Below are 25749 nucleotides of genomic sequence, written 5' to 3' on the forward strand. Positions count from 1 at the left end.
TTCTGGGGGAGAAAACCTTGCCCTCTTCAACTCTGCCCTCCATCCAACATCTAACAAGAAGAGTTCGGCGAAAGAGAGATGTTGTTCTTCCCAGTCTTTTGTGGCACGACTGTTCCTTCCCCAGTCCATAAACAAGCGAACCCAGCTGAATCCTCTCATTTTTGTGTCGTCTCTCATTGTTAAGTAGCACCCTGTAATGGACTAAATCAGGATTTGCTGCATAAAGTGAAGATAATAAAGAACAGGCCTACTGTGCTCGGCGCCGTGTTATTATCAATTTACCCGGATCAATTGTCTCCTCCATCTGTCTGTGGTTTGCATCCTGCAACCCTAACCGCCTTTCCCACTTTACGAATACACTGGTTTAATAAAACTCTGATTCACCTTGGAATTAAATGGTTCTGTTTCACCAAGTGCCAATATGTCAGTCTATGAATAAATTAGACCGGAAGACAGCCCCCCCCAAAAAATCGTATTTATTCACACCGACAAATATACGCATTTTTCCCCCTGTTTTTGTGAGACAATCCAAGGTCGATGAATATGCATTGCGATAACTCATAGAAGTGTGTAAACATGCTGTGAGAAGTGCTGTATTTATCATTTAGCTCGTCATGAGCACGCATTCTTCACATACAGTATATGTGTGAATGGGATTAGTCTTTTGGTAGGCGATCTGCATTTTTTTTATAGAGCACCGCAGCCCACTGCTGTTGCCTGGCTGCCAGACTGTCATTAAGGTTACATTGATGTTTCCGTATTCTTGGATCTCCTTGCTCTGCCTACGGGTAAGTGTCTGGGGCTGTGGTTTGACAGCAGCCCTGTGGTGAGGTGAGCCCCCTGATCCCAGTCTGGCATCACAGACTAATCTGGGTCATTCCACAAAATGAGTCCCTTTTATATGTTAAGTAGAAATTGTACACCAATATAGAATTTCAAAAGGCTGTTATATTAAATTAAGTGGCTTTTCATATAGACCACATGGAAAATTGTGTTATTCGAATAAAGACTTGCTAATGTGCCAAAATTCAGTCTTTTGGCATGTCGCTGTGCACTCGCTCTGACTTCTAGGAAGATTTTAACCCACATAAGTTTTCACCAAAAGTCCTAGTTGTTCTGTTGTTTTGACAAAGTCATTTCTGGAGATTATTATTTATTTTAATGTGATCAGTGATTCATTTTAAGGCAAAACAATTTTTTAAATAATAACTGTCCCTGATTTTAAGGTTGACCCTGTTACGTGGATGGAGCAATATGGAGCAACTATTCTTTTTTAAATATTTTTTTCAAAAGAAACATTGAACATCGAATAGTCAAATCATAGTGTAAAAGCAGGTGATCTGATTTGACATTTTCTGGTGTTTTGTGGTGGTAAACTAAGTGGTTCGAGCATAACACGTCAAAAATAACACATGAAAAGCCATCTTTACTCCTGAGGTACTGACCTGATGCACCATCTACAACCACTATGGTTATTATTTGACCCTGCTTGTCATCTATGAACATTTAAACGTTTTGAAGAACGATCTGGCATTAATGTTCATGTACTCGTATAATCTCCACCCGGCACAGCCCAAGAGGACTGGCCACCCCTCAGAGCTTGATTCCTCTCTAGGTTTTTTCCTAGGTTCCTGCCTTTCTAGGGAATTGTTCCTAGCCACCATGCTTCTACACCTGCGTTGCTTACTCTTTGGGGTTTTGTGCTGGCTTTCTGTATAATCACTTTGTGCCTACTGCTGATGTAAAAATGACTTTATAAATACATTTAATTGATTTATTGATATAGCAATTGTATTATTTAAAACATGTTTTTTATTAAGTTGAATATTTTCTCTTGATGACATAATGTTAAAATTAGGTGAAATCAAAAAAACGATTAACCAAGTTACACTACACAAAGGGACTAATTTTGTCGAATCACCCAGCTACATGACGGCTGGCGAATCAAACAGAGAGGAGACGGAGTAGCTTATTAGCAGTCATTAGTGAGATGGCTACTGTGATCAGTTGGTGCTGCGGGGCACCCACTAAACCCCCTGTGCCCTGTGTGGGGTGGGTATCACTACCCACCCTGCTCTGTCAGCTAAACCCTGTATGGGCACCCCTCCTCACCATTCAGCACGGCAAATGAGATCTAATTTAGCATGAGCTGAGTTACAGAAACTCACAGGCCACTGCATAGATTGGATCACTGACACACACACCCCAGCTAGCACATTTGGTTCCTTGTAAGTTGTGGGAAAGTACGTTTTTGGTTTCCTATTGGTTCTGGGAATGAAGCCATACTTTTCCTGAAAGGTAAACATTTTTTTTTTTTAAACATTCTGAGAACGGAAGTGAAAATTTTACCGAATCTGGGAATGCACATTTTTAGGTTGCAGAGAGGTTCTGAGAAAAAGCTACTATGTTTCCCTAAAAGTTTTTCTGGGAGGTTGTATTAATGGTCAAAATGAATGTTTCAAAAATGCTTCTAATAACACTGCTATCTTATTAGAAATTAATTTCCTTAGGCATTAATCATGCAAATACATTTATTTTTTATTGTGACATTGCATCAGTGAGATTCAAACCTACAGTATAATCAATCCCCTGTTTCCCATCCATGGAATTAGTCCAGTGAGCCACCAGGATGGAGCTAACATGACATTTTTTTACACATACAAAGCTGTTCATTTTAGTCTATTCAAACAGACCCCCAAAACAAAGAAAACAAGCACTCATTAAGATCAAGTGTAGCCAATTAGTGGGCGCGGCAAACACACCTCAACACACTTAACAAAACAGAGAATAAAATGAGTTTTGTTGATGCTGAGAACGGAATGTATATGTTTTTAAATAACATTCTTAGAACGTTCTCTGAACGTAGCTAAAGTTTTCGTGTGGTTTTTATGGAAAGTTTTCTTAACGTTCTGAGGAAGTAATGTATGTTTTTAAATACAATTTTTAGAACATTCTCTGAACGTTAAGAAAGTTGGCTTGTTTTTTATGTCAAGTTTTCTTAACGTTCTTGGAACATTTTGAGAACATGACTTGAAATAGAACCATGAGGAAACCTGTAGGAAAAGTTATGCTCCTCCCCTCCAGTGTTCAAAGTCGCCGGTCTACTAACCACCGGTCCTGGCAACCCATTTTCACACATTTTCACACATACCTGGCAACCACCATTACGCACACCTGTGTCTCATCCTCAGTCACACCTGGACTTCATTACGCCCTAATTACTTACCTTTCATATAGAACTCTTTTGTTATCAGACATCAGGTAGTATTGTTTGTGTTTCCATGCCAGACGCTGTTCTTGGGTTGTTCCATGCACATTGTTATTAAACTCACAAACTGCACCTGCTTCCTGATTGCCGGTGTTACAACAGACGAATGTTGTTTCTTAATTCCAAAAATTCTTAATTAAAAAAAAGCAAGTCAGTGTCTGGTGTGACCACCATTTGCCCCATGCAGTGTGACACATCTCCTTTGCATAGAGTTGATCAGGCTGTTGATTGTGGAATGTTGTCCCACTCCTCGCCAATGGCTGTGCAAAGTTGCTGGATATTGGCGGGAACTGGAACACGCTGTTGTACACGTCGATCCAGAGCATCCTAAACATGCTCAATGGTGACATGTCTGGTGAATATGCAGGCCATGGAAGAACTAGGACATTTTCAGCTTCCAGGAATTGTGTACAAATCCTTGTGAGCCGTGCATTATCATGCTGAAACATGAGGTGATGGTAGTGGATGAATGGCACGACAATGGACCTCAGGATATTGTCGTGGAATTTCTGTCCATTCAAATTGCCATCGATAAAATGCAATTGTGTCCGTTGTCTTTCGCTTATGCCTGCCCATACCATAACCCCACCACCAACATGGGGCACTCTGTTAACAACGTTAACATCAGCAAACCGCTCGCCCATACGACGCCATTGACAGTGTCTGCCATCTGCCTGGTATAGTTGAAACCGGGGATTCATCCATGAAGAGCACACTTCTCCAGCGTACCAGCTGCCATCGAAGTTGAGCATTTGCCCACTAAAGTAGGTTACGATGCCGAACTGCAGTTATGTCATGATCTTGGTGAGGACGACGAGCACACAGATGAGCTTCCCTGAGACGGTTTCCGACAGTTTGTGCAGAAATGATTTGTTTGTGCAAACCCACAGTTTCAACAGCTGTCTGGTTGGTTGGTTTCAGGCGATCCCGCAGATGACGAAGTCGGATGTGGAGGTCCTGGGCTGGCGTGATTATACGTGGTCTGTGGTTTTATTGTCCCCAACACAAAGTGCACCTGTGTAATGATCATGCTGTTTAATCAGTTTCTTGATATCAGCTTCTTGATATATATATATCTTGGCAAAGGAGAAATGCTCCCAAACAGGGATGTAAACACATTTGTGCACAAAATTTGAGAGAAATAAGATTTTTGTGCTTATGGAAAATGTCTGTGAACTTTTATTTCAGCTCATGAAATATGGGACCAACAATTTACATGTTGCGTTTATATTTTTGTTCAGTATATTTGAGAACATTCCCAATGTCAAACTAGTTGGAGAATGTTCCTAGAACGTTACCAAAAGTTAAATTAAATGTAACCATGTTTGAACTTTTTGGAAACGTTCTGTTAAAGTAATGAAATACCAAGAAAATTCAATTTCTTTGTTAAGTTCCTTAAAAGTGCTGAGAATATTCCAAAGCCAAGCAACTATCCTGCACCATTCCCAAGTTGGTGGGAAGGATGTATGCAAAATAACCAGCTCTAAGAAACATATGGTTCTCATAATGTTATGTGCCGGGACACACCTACAGTGCTGTGATGCCATAGCATTTGGGCTATTTTATTCATGGGAGTGTTGTTGGAGTTTGAACATTGACACCATTTCTAAGGACAATCCAGTCTAGGGGTGTTAGTTAGCAGCTAGTGTCCCCTCAGTCTCCAACCAATACACAATCTCCTGCTTTACCTTATTTCAACTGAATCAATTGTCCATTTTCAACTTAGGAGTTTTTTTTATTAGATTCAGCAGTACTTGTTTTCACTGTGTTCATTTGCTAGTCTTTACTGAAGTCTTTGCCTCTGAAAATAGCATTTTTCTCCACCTCTGGTTGATGGTGATTCACAGTGGGACATTGTCGTGCTGTTTTATGGCTCTGGGTTCTGTGTCGTCTCCACTTCTCTCCATGAACAAGGCACGCAGTATCTAGGCTATGTACACTATCTCCGGCGGGCCATTCTAGTGGCCCCTGGCATTCCACCCACTCTCAAAGCTGCCGGCATGGTTCTCCGTGTGTTACCCCACTCAGGTAACACATGAAAACTTTGTCACCCAACACTGTGCTGCACTTTTCATCGCCGGTGGCTAATCTGAAATGTTGTTTTATTTGTGATGTGCTGTTTCACTTCCTACCTTTCCTAGGGAAATTCCTATTGTGTCTAATGTACAGTAGTCGTTTGTTACAGCTAGGGGTTGTAATATCCCTGTATGTGAAGATGGCAGTAGAAACTCTCACACTGTCTACCTTGCAGGATGAAAAGTTTGTTTATCCTGGCGTTGATGGGGATTGTCTGTGTTTTCTTTATTGCTTTGGTTTGAGTATGTGAGAGTTGTAGGCCAGTTGCAGCTGTTACTCAGTGTGTTGTCAATGGGGCTCACGGCTTAGACTAGGAGGGCAAATCTGTCTTTATGACACTGGTCACATCTGGTCACATCTGGTCACATCTGTCCCACGGTTACTTTCCAGGCCATGAGTTACATACACATATTGTAGAGGCCTACGTAAATACTCACACATAGACACACACACATTCATATACACGTACTGACACTCAACCTCATTCATAGAAATGGTAACAATAACACTCAGACATACACAAATAAATGCATACTCATATGCATACCGTCACACTCGCACTGACTAAGAGACACACGGTATAACTCAGAGACAAACACAAACCACTCCCCTGCTCAAACAGCTCCAGCGTTTGCGTTCTCCCTTGTACAGACACACAATTTCATACTGTCCATGCACACATACACACACACTCAGGGATTCATCATAGCACTAGATGGCATATAACAGTTCTGCAGATTTTCCTTGGCAGGTCTCTGGTCGATGGCAGTCAGTCTGTGTGTGTGACTGTGCGTCTCTCGTTTCCCTCCGTGACATATGGACTAAATATCACAGTAGGGCACCAGGCCAGCTTTATTCAAGCCTTCTGTTTGTGGGCTTTGGCATGGTGCCATGTTAGATCGTTGCCCAAAAGAGATCAGACATCAAACGGTTCTGGAAGTTTGGACCCACTTTGGCAGTTAAATAAAATGACTGTTATAGGGCGTCTCCAAATTGGCTCCGACATCACGGTTGGTTTATTTTCTAACTTGAGCTGACTCTTGTTTACCGTGTGTGTTTTCCCTGGCAAGGTTTAATTCATAAGCACACATATAAAACGCTGACTAACTGAGAGCCTCTGATGTGGGATTTGGTCTTTATTTTCTCTGTAAATACTTGCCAAGGGGTGATGGGGGGGCAATTGTAGCGCACGCCGCGATGGTGCCAGGAAGAGGCACTTCCTCCACCACGGTGAAAAGGTGCCAATGATGGGATGGCTGAGATACCTTTATCAGAGGCTGTTCTTAGCCACGGCATAGCCTCGATCACTGTCACGTTACTGCAGTGAATCAGCCTACAGTTAGCCCTCTTTGGAAAAAATTGGGAGTCCGAGGAACAGCTGCCATCCATAACCATGTCTCCCCCCTACACACAATACACACTCTCTTTTTTTAAATGTATTTATGTATTTTATTTCACCTTTATGTAACCAGGTAGGCCAGTTGAGAACAAGTTCTCATTTACAACTGTGACCTTCCAAAGCAAACTGTGACACAGACAACAACACAGAGTTACACATGGAATAAACAATAAACAAGTCAATAACACAATAAACAAGTCAATGACACAGTAGAAAAAAAACTTGACCAATCTGATGCAGATCGCTCTCATCGAGCAGACGACCATAGTTACCATTAACCGGCCGCCGTTATCCCCGCAGAAGAAGGCCCGTGTGATGGATCTGCCATATTCATCCCTCCCTCTGTCTACCGCCGTCCTTCTCTCGCTCTCCATCCTTCCCAGCAGATTTTAATGAATCACCTGTCCTGTGTCTATGAGAGGTGACCGTACCTGTTCAATGTAGTCTGATACCCATTAGCCTCCTGTCACTGATGTACCTGATGGGACCACACTTACTGTCCCGTGATTTCCTTCTGTCTCTCTCTCTCTCTCTCTTTGTCTCTCCATTGCTCTCTCTCATTCTAATTCTCTGTCTCTCCCACTCCCTCTCTCCCCCCTGCCACTGTCTCTCTTTCTTTCTTTTTGTCAGCAGTTCGTCCCTCCTTAGGGACAGATAGGAGCTCTATCTCTTTTCCCTTACATCAAATGTTGAGATCCAGGGATTTAAGACTAACTTATCGGCTGCATTTTATACATGGGTCTCTGCCTGTGTGTTGCACATACACGTTCCACACCACACTGGGGATCGCACCCCGAGAATCACGTGCACGTGCGCACATATACACACATGCACACAGACTCACTCTCAGAAGTGACGAGGTACACTCACAGACACACTCAGATACACCTTTTAGCATGTAAATCTTGGTGGGGCAAACTCAACATTACACATGGAAATCAGCGGAGCCGTGTCTGGCAGTTCATTCAGCCTTATTTACTGTCTTTAAAAAAAAACATAGCTGATATGGCTGACTTGCTTAAACAAATGTGGTTTCTACTGACAATTGAGATGTACAAACTATGGCATAAAGGAACCGTGAGTGGATAAGAGGCAATCTGTAATTTTGATTACGACATTAATGAGCGAGCTAAGATGGACGTAGTCAATAAACTATTTGTTCAGTACTTTTGAAATGTACAGTGACAGAATTCAGAACATGGGCCATTCTTACAGTATTCTCCCTGTACACCAAGTCAGAGCTGTAGGATAAATAAAGGGGACATATAAGCAGACAATGAAAGTTCTTCCAATATTTGATTATGACGTTTCTTTAGCTATAGGCTACATGTGCACCACCAAGTCAGAACAGTAGGCTAATTTATGAGGGTGAAAGGGACCAAATTATTAGGGTGAGGCACATGAGCTACTAACAGCTTACTATCCAACATATACTTAGTATTACTTTCTTAGCTACAGTATACATATCTCCCTGGCATATTACATAATTTATGCAGCAGCATATAAGACATTTTTGGACTGTTGTGTGCTGACATGAATAGAAAGGTGTCGCAGTAGTCCTTCTTGTGGGCAACTTTTGTCATGAAACTTTGTCATCAAAGTCTGGCATTCTCTTGATTTATGGTGCATTCAAGACATCTGGGATCTCTGAAAAAACAAGGTTGATTCATGACATCAGTGATCTTCAGGTCAGAGCTCTAGAAAGATGCCCGAGTTCCCGACTTGTAATTCCAAGTTGGATGACCATTCAAAACATATTTTTTAAGAGTTCCCAGAGTTCCCAGTTGTCTTGAACTCACTGAAGTCTGAGATTTCCCAGTTCCGAGTTTCCAGTTGTTTTTAATGCGGCAGAAGTCATGCTGTATTGACAGCATGGCCAGTGTATTCAACCTTTTCTGGCCCATGGTGTTGCCTGTGAATGTTTATCCTTTTAATCTTGGAAAAGAGACCCTTAAACCCAGACTTGGACCACACACCCTCTCCACCAAATATCAGGCAGGGGAAGAAAAATAGTGATTGCTTTGCAATGCTTGCAGTTAGCCACTGATTCTTTCCGAACCACACTGTTGAATTTGCAATTCCAGAACATTTCTGAACACACAGTATTTTCCACTGACTGCCCCTCCACCACAGAAAGCACTGAGCTAGTCTGCAACACCTGCATTTTGGAGCTACCAGAGACCATGTTTGTATGTGTTTTTTTTTATTTTTAGCTAAACAGGTGACAGGTCGCCACTGTACAGCTTAGACACACAAGTAAAAGCATAATCTCAGACAAACATGCCAAATATTGTTCACTCACTCCATTTCATACACCCTCAAACACACATAAAATCATGTTACAGTGAACAAGACCGGCAGGTGTTGTTACCTTGCTATGGTCTCAGTTTAAGGACGGGTTATGATGAAGCTGTTTCCTACTCAGGGTGTCAACCCACTAAGACACAAACACGTTCACACACACACGCCCAATTGAACACACACCTGCATCACCAAACGGCAAAACGCTGCAGGCCTAAGAGGATAAGTGCAGCGCCCTGTGTTGACGTGCGCTTCCTCCAGCGAGCGCGCACGCGTCAGGGTTATCGCTGTCAGATTGTGTGTGTCTGGAAAGGTTAGTGTCGACTCCACACTGCTCGCTCCCTGGAGGAGCGTCTGAGAGGCTGATGACAGACCAGACACAAGTGCGACCCAAGAGAGTATGTAACGGAAATACATGGTGACACTCAAACACACAGTCACACAGCCACATATACACAGTGACACACACACACACACACACATCGCCCTCCGTAGCTTAGTGCATCTGGCTCATTTGATTTTCAAGTGGCAGTCTCTCTGACATTCACACCTCTTGGTGTGTGGACAGTGTGTGACTAAATAAACTCTCCTCGGTGTGTAGCGACCTCTCCCTCGTCACGTGAACCATACACTCCTGTGTCCTCTAGTATATGATTAGAGAAGAGCTCTGAGACTACCCCCTGCGCCCCCTTTATCATGATCTCTACGTATACTAGATATACTGTGTAGTACCCTCTCCTGTGTGCACTTCTACAGTAGTACTCTAATAAAGGTGGTATGAAGACACAAGCTATTGCAGCAGAAACTAATTGAAGTTGTGCAAGTGTGTGTGTTTACTCTTCAGTGGTGGATGGCTTCCTTCTGGTCTATGACTGATCCATCTCTTGAGGTGTGTATTAATGTAGCTCTGTGTTGAATGCTAAGAGTTTCCATTGTATCGATCGACACATACCTGTTGTTTGTGCTGCTACCAGCAGCCTGAATATGGATGTACTGGAACAATGGGACCGGCAGCAAGGTTCTCTCTCTCTCTCTCTCTCTCTCTCTCTCTCTCTCTGTCATGCGGTTTATTGTTTACTCAGTTGACACGTGACTGTTTTATCCATCATCCTGCATCTATCTTGGCTTGTGGTCCCCTAGAGAACTTGGCAACTCCTGATGGAAGTTACACCTATGAAGCTCTACCCGTCAGCCATCTTTAATCTGTCTTTCCTCTGGTAGATGGAGGTGTGTGTTTGGACTGCTCGCACGCTGGGTTTCCATTCCCCGCTTCACTTGTTTTGCTGGTTAAATCCCCTCTTTCCCTTTGGCTCTTGTAGCTGTGTGTGTGTGTGTGTGTGTGTGTGTGTGTGTGTGTGTGTGTGTGTGTGTGTGTGTGTGTGTGTGTGTGTGTGTGTGTGTGTGTGTGTGTGTGTGTGTGTGTGTGTGTGTGTACACCTCTGTACCTTGCTCATCCACTGGTGATCGTTATAACCCAGGGCCAACATGTGCTGTCAACATACTGCACACACAGCACAATATGGGAATGAACCAGCCCAGTCGGCCTATACGCTCCGTAGCTTTAGTAAAGGGGAAACGTCATGTTGGTCCTTTCTTATTTAATCAGAACTTGACAGGACATGCATTGTTAAGATGAAACTGATAGGTTGGGGGTGAGGGTAAGCTGATTTTAGATCAGTTTCCACTGGCAACTTGTAGCCAGAGCCGACCACCGCAGTCAGCAGTGTTTAACTGTGTTTTCCAGTTATCCGTCTCGGAGACAATGACATTTATTATGGGAATTGGTCTCTGGTGAGTTCAACTGAGAGAGTTGTGTTTGTAAGGAAAATTTTGATTATGGCAGCATGTGAACAGAGAACATTGAATTGACGAGGAGAGGTGAGAAGAAAAAGCATAACAGATGCAAGATAGGATCAAGACAGAGATTCATTCTCACTTTTGCTTGTTTATAATCCACATGAAATCTGATGTTGGATATTGGTGTCAGTAAGGCTCCGAACCCCCCAGAGTGTCGCCTGCATGTGCTCTCTCTTCTCCCTCTCTTTTTCTCCCCCCTCGCTCATCCATCACTAAACTCTGTTTACTCTCAAAGACAAACTGTGTTTTGCTGTTCGGCTCCTCTCCTCACGCAAGATCAGCGCACACAATTGTTCTGAATCCTCCCATCGATGTATCATAGACACATAAAAAAAAGCAGCTACATAAATTGTTTCTCTGAGATTGTAGGGTTTTTGAGATGTAACGGCTTAGGGCAAACGATAATACGTTTTTGTCTGTAATGGATAGGGATCTGGATGATTTTTGAAGACACCCAACTTCTTCCCCCTCAAAAAAAATGTCATCTGAGATTTAATCTTTGCATCAGAAACAAATGGCCTCTGAATATTCTGAACCAGAACAGTTGTGTGTGTATGTGCACGCGTGTGTATGTGTATGTGTGTCTCTGGGTTTGGCTGTGTTTGTTTCTCTGTCTGTGACTTTTTACACCTACAAAATATACAAAGTAACCACCTGCTTTACTTCGCTATCAGATATGCAACTTTTCTGTTTACACGATCCTCACATTAACTTTGAATGGGGTGTGGCCAAACCCATGTTCACACTTCATGTAAACTTCATGCTACTTCAAGCCTCACGCTTCATTAGACTTCATGTCGTGGAGGAACACGGTATCAGCTAGTCTGATCTGACCTGGCCTGACCCTATCGTGAAATAGCTGTGTAAACGCTATTTTTCCACAACTGATATGGAGGGCTAGAGAGGGGTCAGCGGGTTAAGTCTGGCCGGATGACTCACTTCCTGTCACTAAGGCAGATAAAATAACCTTGGTCTGCAGCTGGTCCTGAGGGCCCCACAGAGAGGAGCATTGTGGAATGGAGAAGGTCATCAGAAGGGGACACATGGCTGTTCATGGCGGTTGTGTGTGGTGGCATGGTGAGTAGAACCAGCTGACGAGTTAAAATCAGCAGAGCAGCGGTGGAAGAGGAAAGGTTGTGCACTTTGACCTCTTAGAGCTCAGTGTGAGAGTCCTCCCTTGTTGTCCAATTGAATCTCCCCATCTCATCAGATATCATGTGTTATGTGATCCTGCCAGTGTCCTAATCCACAACAGGAGGGATGAAGTGACTGGAACTACATTTTCTGTTTAGGACTGGTTCTCTCTTTAGCTCTCTCTCTCTCTCCTCCCCTCTTTCTATATGCTGTATCTCTCTGTCTCTCTCTCTTGCCCCCCCCCCCCCTCATTTATTCCAAGATGTGCAGCTGGATATGCATGTTTTTAGACCATTAGGATTACTGTTGGTAACTGCTGATACTTAGGGATTACACAGAGAAACGAGGGACAGTCGTTTTCTTACACTGCGGAATAGAGAAAAAACCTGTAACTCCCAATGTTACACAGAGTGGATACTAATCTGGTGACTCGCATGGGAGTGTGTGTGTGCAGGGATGTATATGGGGGGAATGTGTATGTGTGTACATGCATGGCCTGTGTGAGTGTGTGTCCCTGTGCCCAGGCAGGGTGTGTGACAGGGACAGAGTGTTAGGGGATTACAGGGTGTGTGTATGTGTCTGCTCTGACTCTGAACTGTGGTCTAAAGCATGTCCCAGGTCTCAGAACAACCCGGGGAGTACAGTAGCCGCCAGCATCCTCCACATACCTTTTGGGTGTCCCCTTTTTTAGCCCTACACTCCCCTGATCTGTCCAACTAGGTTGTCAATTTGATCTGTGACCCTGGAAGTGACAGGGTCCAGTGGCGTACAGTCTGGCTCGCCCTCAAGGGGATTTATTTGTTTAGAGGAACAGGAGATGCAGGAGAAGCAATGTGTTTTGATGACATCATGAATGAATGACACAGGCCAGTGCCACATTTTGAGTGAGTTGCCACTAGGGATGTGACGAATGGAAGAATGTTCTTAACGTTTAAACAGAAAAATTTATCAAATTTGGGATTAAAAATAAATTAAATATAGGACAGAATACAACAAAAGAGAGGGGTTGGCGGGTGGTGGGACACAATGCAGATGGCCCTGTTAGCCAATGTGCGGGAGCGCTGGTTGGTCGGGCCAATTTAGGTAGTATGTACATGAATGTATAGTTAGTGACTATGCATATAACATAAACAGAGTAGCAGCAGCATAAAAGATGGGTTGGGGAGGCACACAATTCAAATAGTCCAGGTAACCGTTTGGTTACCTGTTCAGGAGTCTTATGGCTTGGGGGTAAAAACTGTTGAGAAGCCTTTTTGTCCTAGACTTGGCACTCCGGTACCGCTTGCCATGCGGTAGTAGAGAGAACAGTCTATGACTGGGGTGGCTGGGGTCTTTGACAATTTGTAGGGCCTTCCTCTGACACCGCCTGGTGTAAAGGTCCTGGATGGCAGGCAGCTTAGCCCCATTGATGTACTGGGCAGTACGCACTACCCTCTGAAGTGCCTTGCGGTTGGAGGCCGAGCAGTTGTCGTACCAGGCAGTGATGCAACCGGTCAGGATGTCTCAATGTTGCAGCTGTAGAACCTTTTGAGGATCTCAGGACCCATGCCAAATCTTTTTAGTTTTTTGAGGGGGAATAGGCTTTGTCGTGCCCTCTTCACAACTGTCTTGGTGTGTTTGGACCAATCTAGTTTGTTGTTGATGTGGACACCAAGGAATTTGAAGCTCTCAACCTGCTCCACTACAGCCCCGTTGATGAACAACATGACGGCAGCACAAAACAGGGTACAAACATTATTGGGCACAGACAACAGCACAAAGGACAAGAAGGTAGACACAACAATACATCACGCAAAGCAGCCACAATTAGTAAGTGTCCATGATTGAGTCTTTGAAGAAGAGATGGAGATAAAACTTTCCAGTTTGAGTGTTTGTTGCAAGTCAAATAATCCTGACTTAATGAAGTGGTGATTAAAGAGCTCAGCCATGTGCTTCTTGTCAGTAACAACCACATCATCAACTTTAAGGAGGGAGGGTTTATTCTCCAGGTCTTTAACCATTTTCCAGAACTTCTTGGATTTAGATCCACAGAGAGAAAACTGCTCCTTAAAGTAACTACCTTGGCCTTTCAGATAGCCTGAGTGCACTTATTTCTCATATGCCTGAACGAGAGCCAGTCAGCCTGAGTATACGTGCTGAGCCTTTCGAGAGAGGGAGAGAGGGAGAGCGAGGGAGAGGGAGCGAGAGGGAGAGAGAGAGCGAGGGAGAGAGGGAGAGAGCAAGGGAGAGGGAGAGAGCGAGGGAGGGGGAGAGCGAGGGAGAGAGTGAGGGAGAGAGCGACAGAGAGGGAGAGAGCGACGGAGAGGGAGAGAGCGACGGAGAGGGAGAGAGCGACGGAGAGGGAGGGAGAGGGAGAGAGCGACGGAGAGGGAGAGAGCGAGGGAGAGAGAGAGAGGGAGGGATCTCTGCATACAAAGAGAGAGCGAGAGAGAGAGGGAGAGCGAGGGAGAGCGAGAGAGAGCGAGCGAGAGGGAGAGCGAGCGAGGGAGAAAGGGAGAGAGAGCGAGGGAGAGAGCGAGAGGGAGAGAGAGGGAGAGCGAGAGAGAGCGAGCGAGCGAGGGAGAGCGAGCGAGCGAGGGAGAAAGGGAGAGAGAGCGAGGGAGAGAGAGCGCGAGGGAGAGAGCGCGAGGGAGAGAGCGCGAGGGAGAGAGCGCGAGGGAGAGAGCGCGCGGGAGAGAGAGCGGGAGAGAGAGCGAGGGAGAGAGCGAGGGAGAGAGCGAGGGAGAGAGCGCGAGGGAGAGCGAGGGAGAGAGCGCGAGGGAGAGAGCGGGAGAGAGAGCGAGAGAGAGCGAGAGAGAGAGCGAGGGAGAGAGAGCGAGGGAGAGAGAGCGAGGGAGAGAGAGCGAGGGAGAGAGAGCGAGGCAGAGGGAGAGCGAGGCAGAGGGAGAGCGAGGCAGAGGGAGAGGGAGAGCGAGGGAGGCAGAGGGAGAGCGCAAGGGAGAGAGCGAGTGAGGGAGAGAGAGCGAGGGAGAGAGAGAGGGAAAGGGTGCGAGGGAGAGCGAGGGAGCAAGGGAGAGCGAGCGAGAGAGAGAGAGAGGGAGAGCGAGAGAGAGAGGGAGAGCGAGAGAGGGAGAGCGAGGGAGAAAGGGAGAGCGAGGGAGAAAGGGAGAGAGAGCGAGGGAGAGAGAGCGAGGGAGAGAGCGTGAGGGAGAGCGAGGGAGAGAGCGCGAGGGAGAGAGCGCGAGGGAGAGAGCGCAAGGGAGAGAGCGCGAGGGAGAGAGCGCGAGGGAGAGAGCGCGAGGGAGAGAGAGCGAGGGAGAGGGAGAGCGAGGCAGAGGGAGAGCGAGGCAGAGGGAGAGCGAGGGAGGCAGAGGGAGAGCGCAAGGGAGAGCGCAAGGGAGAGAGCGAGTGAGGGAGAGAGAGCGAGGGAGAGAGAGCGAGCGAGGGAGAGAGAGAGGGAAAGGGTGCGAGGGAGAGCGAGGGAGCAAGGGAGAGAGAGCGAGAGAGAGAGAGGGAGAGCGAGAGGGAGAGCGAGAGAGAGAGGGAGAGCGAGGGAGAAAGGGAGAGAGAGCGAGGGAGAGAGAGCGAGTTAAACAGTGATCACTAAGGTCATTACAGAAAACACCAGACTGATACCTATCAGGATTATTTGTGAGGATAACGTCAAGGAGAGTAGCCTTTTCTGGGTGTTTTAGGGAGTACCATATCATTAGGGCTTAGTCAGTTGGTTTAAGCATGTCTCAGTTTAGGTCACCTAGCAGGGCAAATTCAGACTTGGTGTAAGGGGCCAGGAGAGAGCTTATGGCAGGTAGGGTGCAGGTCGGTGCTGATGGAGGACGATAACACTCAGCAACAGTCAACAAAGAGCTATTTGAAAGTTTAATGCTTAAAACGAGCAAATCAAATTGTTTGGTAAACAACAACTAACTTGCCCGCTCCATATATCAAGCTGCTCTATCTGCACTGATTGGTGAAGGATTCAAAAGGAACAAAGGAACTATAGAAATCGTTACTTTTTTGCTGGTCAGAACAGTGGAATAGAATGAAAGAAATTATGGTTTTGTTCAGAACAAAACAATTGGAAAATAATTTTAGTCCCAACCCCTGACATAAAGTAACTGGTGATCTTAAGTTTAAATGCAACAATGTTTTTAACTTTCGCACGCATTTTTAAAGAGAGCTAACGGCAAGCTAGCTGCAATAACAGTGCCACTTACCAGATGATGATCATTTGAAACGTCATTTATTGTTGAAAGTTCCCCTTCAAAAGTCGATGACAACAAATTAGCAATATCCTCCGAGTCCTCGGTAACACCTGCTGCTGCCGCAGCCACAACCGCACATAACAAAAGTTAGCGTGGGAAAACTACTGCTGCTATTGTGCTCTCTCTCAGTACTGACTTCTCAGGGCCTTCGAGAATGTCAAGGTTTTTACCCAAAAATATGTAATAACGGTCCCACCCATTGCAAGTCTAAATCAAATTGGTTTTTCACTCTCACTCCAAATGTAACGGTCGTTGTCAGTGGAAGAAGGTGAGGACCAAAGTGTGGTGTGTGTTCATGATGTTAATATTTAATGAATCAAATTGAACACTGAAATACAAAACAACAACGTGAACGACCGAAACAGTTCTGTCTGGTGCAGAATACAAACACTCAACAGAAAATAATCACCCACAACTCAAGGGTGAAAACAGGCTACCTAAGTATGGTTCTCCATCAGGGACAACGATTGACAGCTGCCTCTGATTGAGAACCATACCAGGCCAAACACAGAAATCCCAAATCATAGAAAAAAGAACATAGACTGCCAACCCCAACTCACGCCCTGACCATACTAAAACAAAGACAAAACAAAGGAACTAATGTCAGAACGTGACACCAAAATTCTGTCATAACACAGTTGAATGGCCGATGCCTTCTATCTAGCTTCAGAGGGCCTAGCCAATGGCTGAGCTAGTTAGCTAGATTTTTCTCCCCAGAGACCAGCAAAGAAAAATCCTGATTGGATTTTCTCTAATGTGTTAATCCTTCCCTTTCCTACACAAACTGAATAGATATAATCAGAATATAACTTAAATTATTGAACAAATGAAATATATAGTTAAAATAATTGTAAATACAAAAATAAAATACAAATTCTATAAATCGTTAGGGCTTCACTGAAGGACTAGAAGGCTCTAATGAGACACACTCTACCAGCACACACAGCACACAGCACACAGCACACAGCACACACAGCACACAGCACACAGCTCACTGTACTGTTTGTCAGGACCTGTTTTTGAACCCTATAATACTTTCTCTGGTCTTGTATAACAAGGAACATGTACAAATAGTATGTAAAAAAACAAACAACCCTAGGGGTTGGTAGAAGACCAACAAATAGATGATATGCGTGCCCTGTACAGTTACATTATAGCATCAACTCATTCCAGGGACATGAAAGACATGGACAGGTTTCCCCAGAGGGCTGAGAATACAGCGCTTTCGGGAAGTATTCAGACCCCTTGACTTTTTTCCACATTTTGTTACGTTACGTTTTGTTACGTCTAAAATTGATTCAAAGCTTTTTTCCTTCATCAATCTACACACAATACCCCATGATGACAAAGCAGAAACAGGTTTTCAGAAATGTTGGCTACTTTGTTGAAGCACGTTTGGCAGCGATTACAGCCCGAGTCTCCTTGGGTAGGAAGCTACAAGCTTGGCACACCTGTATTTGCGGAGTTTCTCCCACTCATCTCTGCAGATCCTCTCAAGCTCTGTCAGGTTGGATGGAGAGCGTTGCTGTACAGCTATTTTCAGGTCGATCGGGTTCAAGTCCGGGCTCTGGCTGGGCCACTCAAGGACATTCAGAGCCTTGTCCCGAAGCCACTCCTGCGTTGTCTTGGCTGTGTGCTTAGGGTTGTTGTCCTGTTGGAATGTGAACCTTCGAGGTCCTGAGGGCTTTGGAGCATGTTTTCATCAAGGATCTCTTAGTACTTTGCTCTATTCATTTTTGCCTCGATCCTGACTAGTCTCACAGTCCCTACCTCTGAAAAACATCCCCACAGCATGATGCTGCCACCACCATGCTTCACCTAGGGATGGTGCCAGGTTTCCTCCAGACGTGACGCTTGGCATTCAGACCAAAGAGTTCAATCTTGGTTTCATCAAACCAGAGAATCTTGTTTCTCATGGTCTGAGTCTTTAAGTGCCTTTTAGCTCTGTCAGGGTGACCATCGGGACATCTAGGAAGAGTCTTGGTGGTTACAAGCTTCTTCCATTTAAGAATGATGGAGGCCACTGTGTTCTTGGGGACCTTCAATGCCCCAGATCTGTGCTTCGGCACAATCCTATCTCCTTCGACCTCATGGCTTGGATTTTGCTCTGACATGCGCTGCCAACTGTGCGACCTTATATAGACAGGCGTGTGCCTTTCCAAATCATGTCCAATTAATTGAATCAAGGGGTCTGAATACTTTCCGAAGACACGGTATGTCCTTCCCCATCTGCCCTTCCTTCTCTCCTCCCCACTGATCCTGTCATGGCTGCTAGGCAGGTCTGCCGGTAAAGTGGGGAGCCAGGGGAGGGAGGAGGCGTAAGGGGTCAGGAAGGGGAAGCGGGGGCTGCTCAGGAAAGACTGACTGTTTCTGAGATAAGTGCAGGTGCCTATAGCCAGGAGACTGACAGTCTTGCCGGCGGCAACAGACAGGAGGAAAAAAAGGAGCTCATCACCGATCTGCTTTGCTCCCACACTTTGCTCTGGATGGGATGAGATGCTGAGACGGAATTGTGGAATACTGGGCAGCGTCTCTCTCTCTCTCTCTCTCTCTCTCTCTCTCTCTCTCTCTCTGCGTTCTTTAATTATTATTATTTTTGGCCAGACAGACCTGAAAAAAAAAAAAATTATTGTATCTTTCAGAAGTGTTTCTGAAGCCAAAACTTTGATTATTACTCTGAGACTGTAGCAGAGTTTGGTTTCGTTCGCCCCTCCTCCCTGTACCCATCGCCTGTCAACCCTCAGGGGTGCTCTTTAACTTTACATGCAATAGGCCTATGGATGAAGCCCCCTGTGTCTCTCCTCCCTATCCAATCTGCCTATTAACCTTTCACTGTATCCGGTGAGTGGCACAGAGCCAGACATCATGCCAGGTTAAACTGTCAGACAGAGAAGAGAGAGAGAGAGAGAGAAGGAGGAAAGGAGAGAGGGGGGGGGGGGGTGACAGTGAGAGAAGGGGAAAAGGAGAGAGGGGGGTGACAGTGAGAGAAGGAGGAAAGGAGAGAGGGGGGGTGACAGTGAGAGAAGGGGGAAAGGAGAGGGGGGGTGACAGTGAGAGAAGGGGAAAAGGAGAGAGGGGGGTGACAGTGAGAGAAGGAGGAAAGGAGAGAGGGGGGGTGACAGTGAGAGAAGGGGAAAAGGAGAGGGGGGGTGACAGTGAGAGAAGGAGGAAAGGAGAGAGAGGGGGGGTGACAGTGAGAGAAGGAGGAAAGGAGAGAGGGGGGTGACAGTGAGAGAAGGAGGAAAGGAGAGAGGGGGGTGACAGGGAGAGAAGGAGGAAAGGAGAGGAAGGGTGACAGTGACAGAAGGAGGAAAGGAGAGAGGGGGTGACAGTGAGAGAAGGAGGAAAGGAGAGAGGGGAGGGTGACAGTGAGAGAAGGAGGAAAGGAGAGAGGGGGTGACAGTGAGAGAAGGGGAAAAGGGATGTAGGGGAAATTGTATGATAGTAGAAGACAGAGGCAGCAGGTAGGCAAAGAGAATGGGGTGAGAGAGAGAAAGAGAGAGAGAGAGAGAGAGAGACAGAGAGAGAAAATGTAATGGTAAGATAGTGGAAGACAAATGCTGCAGGTAGGACAGATTCAGGAGGATCGATGTGTCTGTTTTGTTTTGTCATTAAAGACCCCAAAGGTCAAGTGAGATTCCACACAGCAGCATGCCGCAGCAAGGTCTGAATAAAATACTGTACACACAAGGACAAAGGCACACACACACTCAGCTTTTTGTTTTGCCTTACAGCTAAACAAACATCAACCTTGCTGTAGGTTTTCAATTTGTTGGAGGACGACATGTTGGAGGTGATCCAGACTGTTATTGCTCCTAGACTCTCTAGGTTTTTTTTTTCATTGGGGGTGTAGAGCAGATTTAATCTTGCAGATAGATTGTGGGTTCTATCAATATCAACTGTTTGCATCATTTATAATTCCCCTTGTATTTTCCCCCAACCCTGCCATCCCTACCCTGATTGGAACAATCTAAAAGACAACAATACTTCTACTGCTACATACAGCTACTTTCTCTCACATGTATGGTGCATGTTATTAAATAATTATACATATATTCCTAATTTCCTCTTTCCTCAAGAGCTGGCTTTTCACCCACAGCGGCCAATCCACCATTCAGTCTGATCTTAACTCCAGCTCTCCGATGTCCACAGATTAACTCATCTTTCCCAGTATAATGCCATTTTGCTATTTCCTGTTGCAATACATCCCTCCATTTTACTGTGATGTCTAATGAGGTTCTCTGTTTCTCTCTCTTTCTCTCTCTCTTTCTCGCTTGATGTGTAGCCTAAACAAATTGCCTTTTTTTGCTTGTTAGTGAGGACATACCCATCCCATTCCTGAGCTTTTGTGCACACAGACACACACCCACACACACAAACAAACAAACACACACACACACACACTTATAGTTCAGGTATCTTACTGTAAGTAACTCAAGGAGAGGACAACGTGCCTGTCTGCATAGCTTTTTTGTTGGAAGTTGGTTTTCTCATTGCTAGACTGATTATGTAGGGGGAAATCATCTGCGCTGTGATTGAGTCAAATCCCATATGATTGTATTGGTATTCCCTTTCTCCATCAGCCCAGTGGGGTATACCTCTGATTCTCAACGGTGTATGCTGGTTTTTGTCCTAGCCTTTTAATCAGAGGCTGGTTTAGAGTTGGGTAGGTAGATGAAAGGACTGTGGCAGTGTGGGTGTCCTGGTGTGGCTGTGTTGTGTTGTGTTGTTGCGGGTGATAGGAATCTCATCTCCCAGTGCTGAAGGAGCCCGCACTGTAGTTGATAACTGTGCCTGGTCAATGCCTTGGAGGAGCTGTGTATTCTAACTTGTCATGCATCGATTTCCCAGCCAGCCAGAGGAGGAGAGCAGTCTCACTCACTCACTCAGTCACTCACTCACTCACTCACACACACGCACACGCACACACGCACGCACACACAAAAACACACACACACACACACAAACTCATGCACACACTCACACATACACAGAGACAGACAGAAAGACAGAGGGAGAGAGAGAAACCGTCACACACACACACATAAACATAAACTCATGTACACACGCACGCACACACACACACACATGCACACACAGACACACACACAGAGAGAGACAGAGTGAGCCCTCTCTCCACAGAGAGACACAGCTGGATGATTGGTCAACACACAAACAGTGTCAGCAGGGAGTGTAGCACACCACAGTCAACATGAGACTGGAATTTAGTGATAGAAAGAGGAGAAGAGAGGAGAGGAGAGGATATTTCTTGTTGTCCTCCACAGGGGCTGTCCTTTCAGTACCGAGCACTGTCCTCTGTATTCCCTCTCTCTATGGGTATTAGGTGTGTCTCAGAGTCAGCATAGGGAATGCCCAAGCCAGTGTACAGTATGAAAAGCTTTAGATTTATGCAATAGGCACTCATAGTTTACCAAACACTTGTTCTACTGAATCTAATACATTAAAAACTGGAGTTGTGTGGTGGCAGTTGGACTTTTGGGCAACACAGAACCTATAAGCTCAGCAGAATGGCCCAGTAACACCCAGAACCCCACGACTCACAAAACATCTCTCTCCATTCTCTCCACTCTCCATTCAGCAGACGAGTGAAATGCTGATGTCGTCATTCTTCTAATTCAGCTGCTATAGATGCCAACTTTTTCCATTTTCCTTGTTTCTCCAGTAGCCTTTGCAGCTATCAGATGTGTTAGATTGGCTTCCATAGGTCAGGCAATAGACTGAGGCTCTGGGCCAGTGGCTGTGTTTGAGTGTCCACATGTGGTATTGTGTGGTGATATAGTGAGCTGGCTGCTGAGTTAAGCAAGCAGGAAGTCAGAAAGCCCTGGTTTAGTTTGACAGCACCGCTGTTGTGCAAACACATTGCTCACAGAATCAACACTTTCAGAAGTGTCACTTTTCGCTTTCACACTCCAAGACTTGAGATGTCAAACACATGCTTGCGCACAGACACACACACACACACACACACACACACACACACACACACACACACACACTGATTAGTGTAGTCATGGTGACTAACTTTGTAGTTTTGTTTGTTAGCTGGAGTTATGAATTGGTTTAAATCAAATGATTTTTAAAATGTATTTTATGAGGTAGAGGGATTTGTACATTTTGACTAGAAAACGTAACTTCATGTGCTTCCTAGTAAAAGTTAAGAGTCCTTAAAACGTTGCACCAGAAACTTTTCCCAGTTTGCAGCCCTGAACTCTGCTAATACCATGGATGGGGAGGCACATATCATCGGTAGGATTGCGGTGTAAGCACAAAGCAATTTGGGTAATGGAATTTGTGGAGTGTTGTCAATAGAAGAGGGGGGTCCTGGCTATCGATGCAAGTCGTTCATCACTCAACGCTGATCAAAAGCCCATTTAAAACTAACCAACTCTGACTGCATGCTCAGGGATGGAGGAGAAAATGCTTGAGTGGTTAGAGAGGATGTCAGTACTTAACTTTCATTTTAGCCAGACATGATTAACTCTCAGATTAGTGCAGCTGACTAGGCTTCCCCTTTCCCTTCCCTTTCCCAATGTTCCTATCCCTCGCTTGCTAGCTAGACAACTTCGGCTAACACAGTCACATCAAACAGTGCAGCCAGAATAACAGAATACATCTATAACAATGAGCTAATGATGCACGATTTCGCCTGGCATAAGAAATTTGCTCTCCCGCCAGGACACTGTTCAGAGAAGCTAGCCAACTAACTTAGACAGCAATCACTTCAAATTGAATCTGGACTGACAGCAAACTAACTGAATGTTGTGTTTTTCTTATGGGATTTCTTTGTATATATATCCACAAAACTGATGCTGATTCATGATTTCGACTAGCTGAGAAAAGCTACCAGACTGTCTTGTCCCGAATCCTGGCACGTTCATTACTATGGGACAGCTGGAGATTGAATTTCAATATTGAAACAATGTTGCAAATGTCAGAGAGACAGACAGCAAGGTTCATACAAATTTCCGCTGTTGAAAACTAAATGTTGGTCAAAAAGAAATGTGAGATAATGTCTAGAAGCTTTTTACAGTGGAGATGAAGTTTATAAATTGCCTGGCCGGGCTGATGAGACACTGTATTGCGCAGTCAGATGGAACAGAGTAAATAGGCATTTTAACGTCATAGATTTAGCCGGTGGTAACTTGTGGTATAGACACCTGCTGGAATCCAGTTTTAACCAATCAGCATCTAGAATTAGACATACCCGTTGTATAACCTCAAATATTCTCATGCACGTGCTCAAACACACATCAAATATATACTGTAGATGTTTAAACACACACACCTACACATTCATAACACTGACACATTCACAGGGGTTTGGAATGGCTGGAATGGTCCTTAACACTTCCTGTTTTGTCTCCTCCAGGACTGGCTGAGTAAGTTTGGGTATCTCCCACCCCCTGACCCGGTGACTGGACAGCTCCAGACCAAGGAGGCCCTGACCAAAGCCATCAAAGCTATGCAGAAGTTTGGAGGACTGGAGGAGACCGGAGTGCTAGGTGCGTGTGCGTGTGCGTGTGTGTGTGTGTGTGTGTGTGTGTGTGTGTGTGTGTGTGTGTGGCACGCATGCACACACTGTCTTTGTCTTTGTCTTGTTTACGTTCTGCTAAAACAATACAGCTTTAATTGATTAATGGGTCGACATGCTCACTAGTTCACTACTCAATATGAACGTGTACGTCTGCGTATCTGTTCCCCTGCTCAGACCAAGCCACCCTGGGCCTGATGAAGACCCCGAGGTGTTCCCTCCCGGACCTGTCTGAGACCGAGGCGGTGGTGGGCCGCAGGAGACGAGCCCTGATGCCCCAGAACAAGTGGAGCAAGAGACACCTCTCCTGGAGGTACAGTACACTACAATAGAATAAACCCACCTGGCCACAACGTCAGTCTGTGTGCTACCAGTGTGAGGCTGACCGGGGAGATGTAGAGTGGACTGGGTATGGTAGAGAGTATGGTACCAGGGATGGTATGGAACACATAACCTGCTTTGCATGTACAATCTAGTCCATGGCTAATGATGCACATGGTGTTGAGCAGGTGTGTTGGATTTCAGGGAGGATCAGCGTTGGATGTGTGAGGTTACTTTATGAAATGGGTGAAACATTGTACAAACAGTCCCTGCATGCGGACCGCTGTGCTGGACTGCAGATGGATGTGTGTGCAGGCCAGGGTCATTGGGAAGGGAGGCAAGGGGGAGGGAAGGGTGAAACCATTACTATACTGAGCAAAAATATAATTGCAACATGCAACAATTTCAATAAGGAAATCAGTACATTTAAATTCATTCATTAGGCCCTAATCTATGGATTTCACATGACTGGGCAGCGGAGCAGCCATGGGCTGGCCTGGGAGGGCATAGGCCCACACACTTGGGAGCCAGACCCACCTACTGGGGAGCCAGGCCCAGCCAATTCAAATATGTTCATCCCCACAAAAGGGCTGTATTACAGACAGAAATACTCCTCAGTTACATCAGCTGTCCGGGTGGCTGGTCTCAGATGATCCCGCAGGTGAAGAAGCCGGGTGTGGAGGTCCTGGGCTGGCGTGGTTACACATGGTGTGAGGTTGTGAGGCCAGTTGGACGTGCTGCCAAATTCTTTAAAACAACATTGGTTGAGACATGAACATTCAATTCTCTGGCAACAGCTCTGGTGAACATTCCTGCAGTCAGCATACCAATTGCACACTCCCTCAAAACCTAAAACATCTGTGGCATTGTGTTGTTTGACAAAACTGCACATTCTAGAGTGGCATTTTATTGTCCCCAGCGAAAGATGCACCTGTGTAATGCTCATGCAGTTTAATCAGCTTCTTGATATGCCACAACTGTCAGGTGGATGGATTATCTTGGCAAAGGATAAATACTCACTAACAGGGATGTAAACACATTTGTGCACCAACTTTTGGAGAAATACGCTTTTTGTGCGTATGGAACATTTCTGTGTGCGTGTATAAGTTGCTGACACCTACATAGCCTCTCTCACATGCACACGTACACACACACACACACACAAACACACACACACAAACACACACACACACACACACACACACACACACACACACACACACACACACACACACACACACACTCACACACACACACACACACACACACACACACACACTCACACACACACACACACACACACACACACACACTCTCTCACACACACACCTTTCTTCCCCCTCATTGACAGATCCTGTAGTTGTATCTATCGCTTTCCTTTTTTCCCTCTCTCGTGCTCTCTCTCCCTCTCTCCTTCTTTCACCTGCATTCTAGTGCCAATCATATGCCTTGCTCCTGTCTGCTTGCTCCTGCTCCTGCTCTCCTCTCACCTCTACTGTCTGCTGGCAGCCTGACTGTCTGTTGAGACCAGGGAGAATGTGTTTGTATTAACACTAGTACTGATTTGTACAGAGTCCTGAAAACACTGTGCTCACTGGATGGGGAGCTGGAGTTTTCTCTCACAGATTTCTTGGTT

The 25749-nt window shown here is 45.5% G+C and overlaps 1 protein-coding gene across 1 annotated transcript in view; it reads left to right on the plus strand.

The window, feature by feature from the left end:
* The window catches only part of LOC110509737 (matrix metalloproteinase-17), a 79138-nt gene that overhangs the window by 19598 nt on the left and 33791 nt on the right, over window positions 1–25749 (plus strand). Inside the window, exons 2-3 of the mRNA XM_021590813.3 lie at window positions 23631–23763; window positions 23970–24105. Of these exons, the coding sequence (XP_021446488.1) occupies window positions 23631–23763; window positions 23970–24105 (269 nt within the window). The remainder of the gene's footprint in view (window positions 1–23630; window positions 23764–23969; window positions 24106–25749) is intronic.

Source organism: Oncorhynchus mykiss, chromosome 29 (genome assembly GCF_057628025.1).
Source record: "Oncorhynchus mykiss isolate SJ-2025 chromosome 29, ASM5762802v1, whole genome shotgun sequence".
Lineage (NCBI taxonomy): Eukaryota > Metazoa > Chordata > Actinopteri > Salmoniformes > Salmonidae > Oncorhynchus > Oncorhynchus mykiss.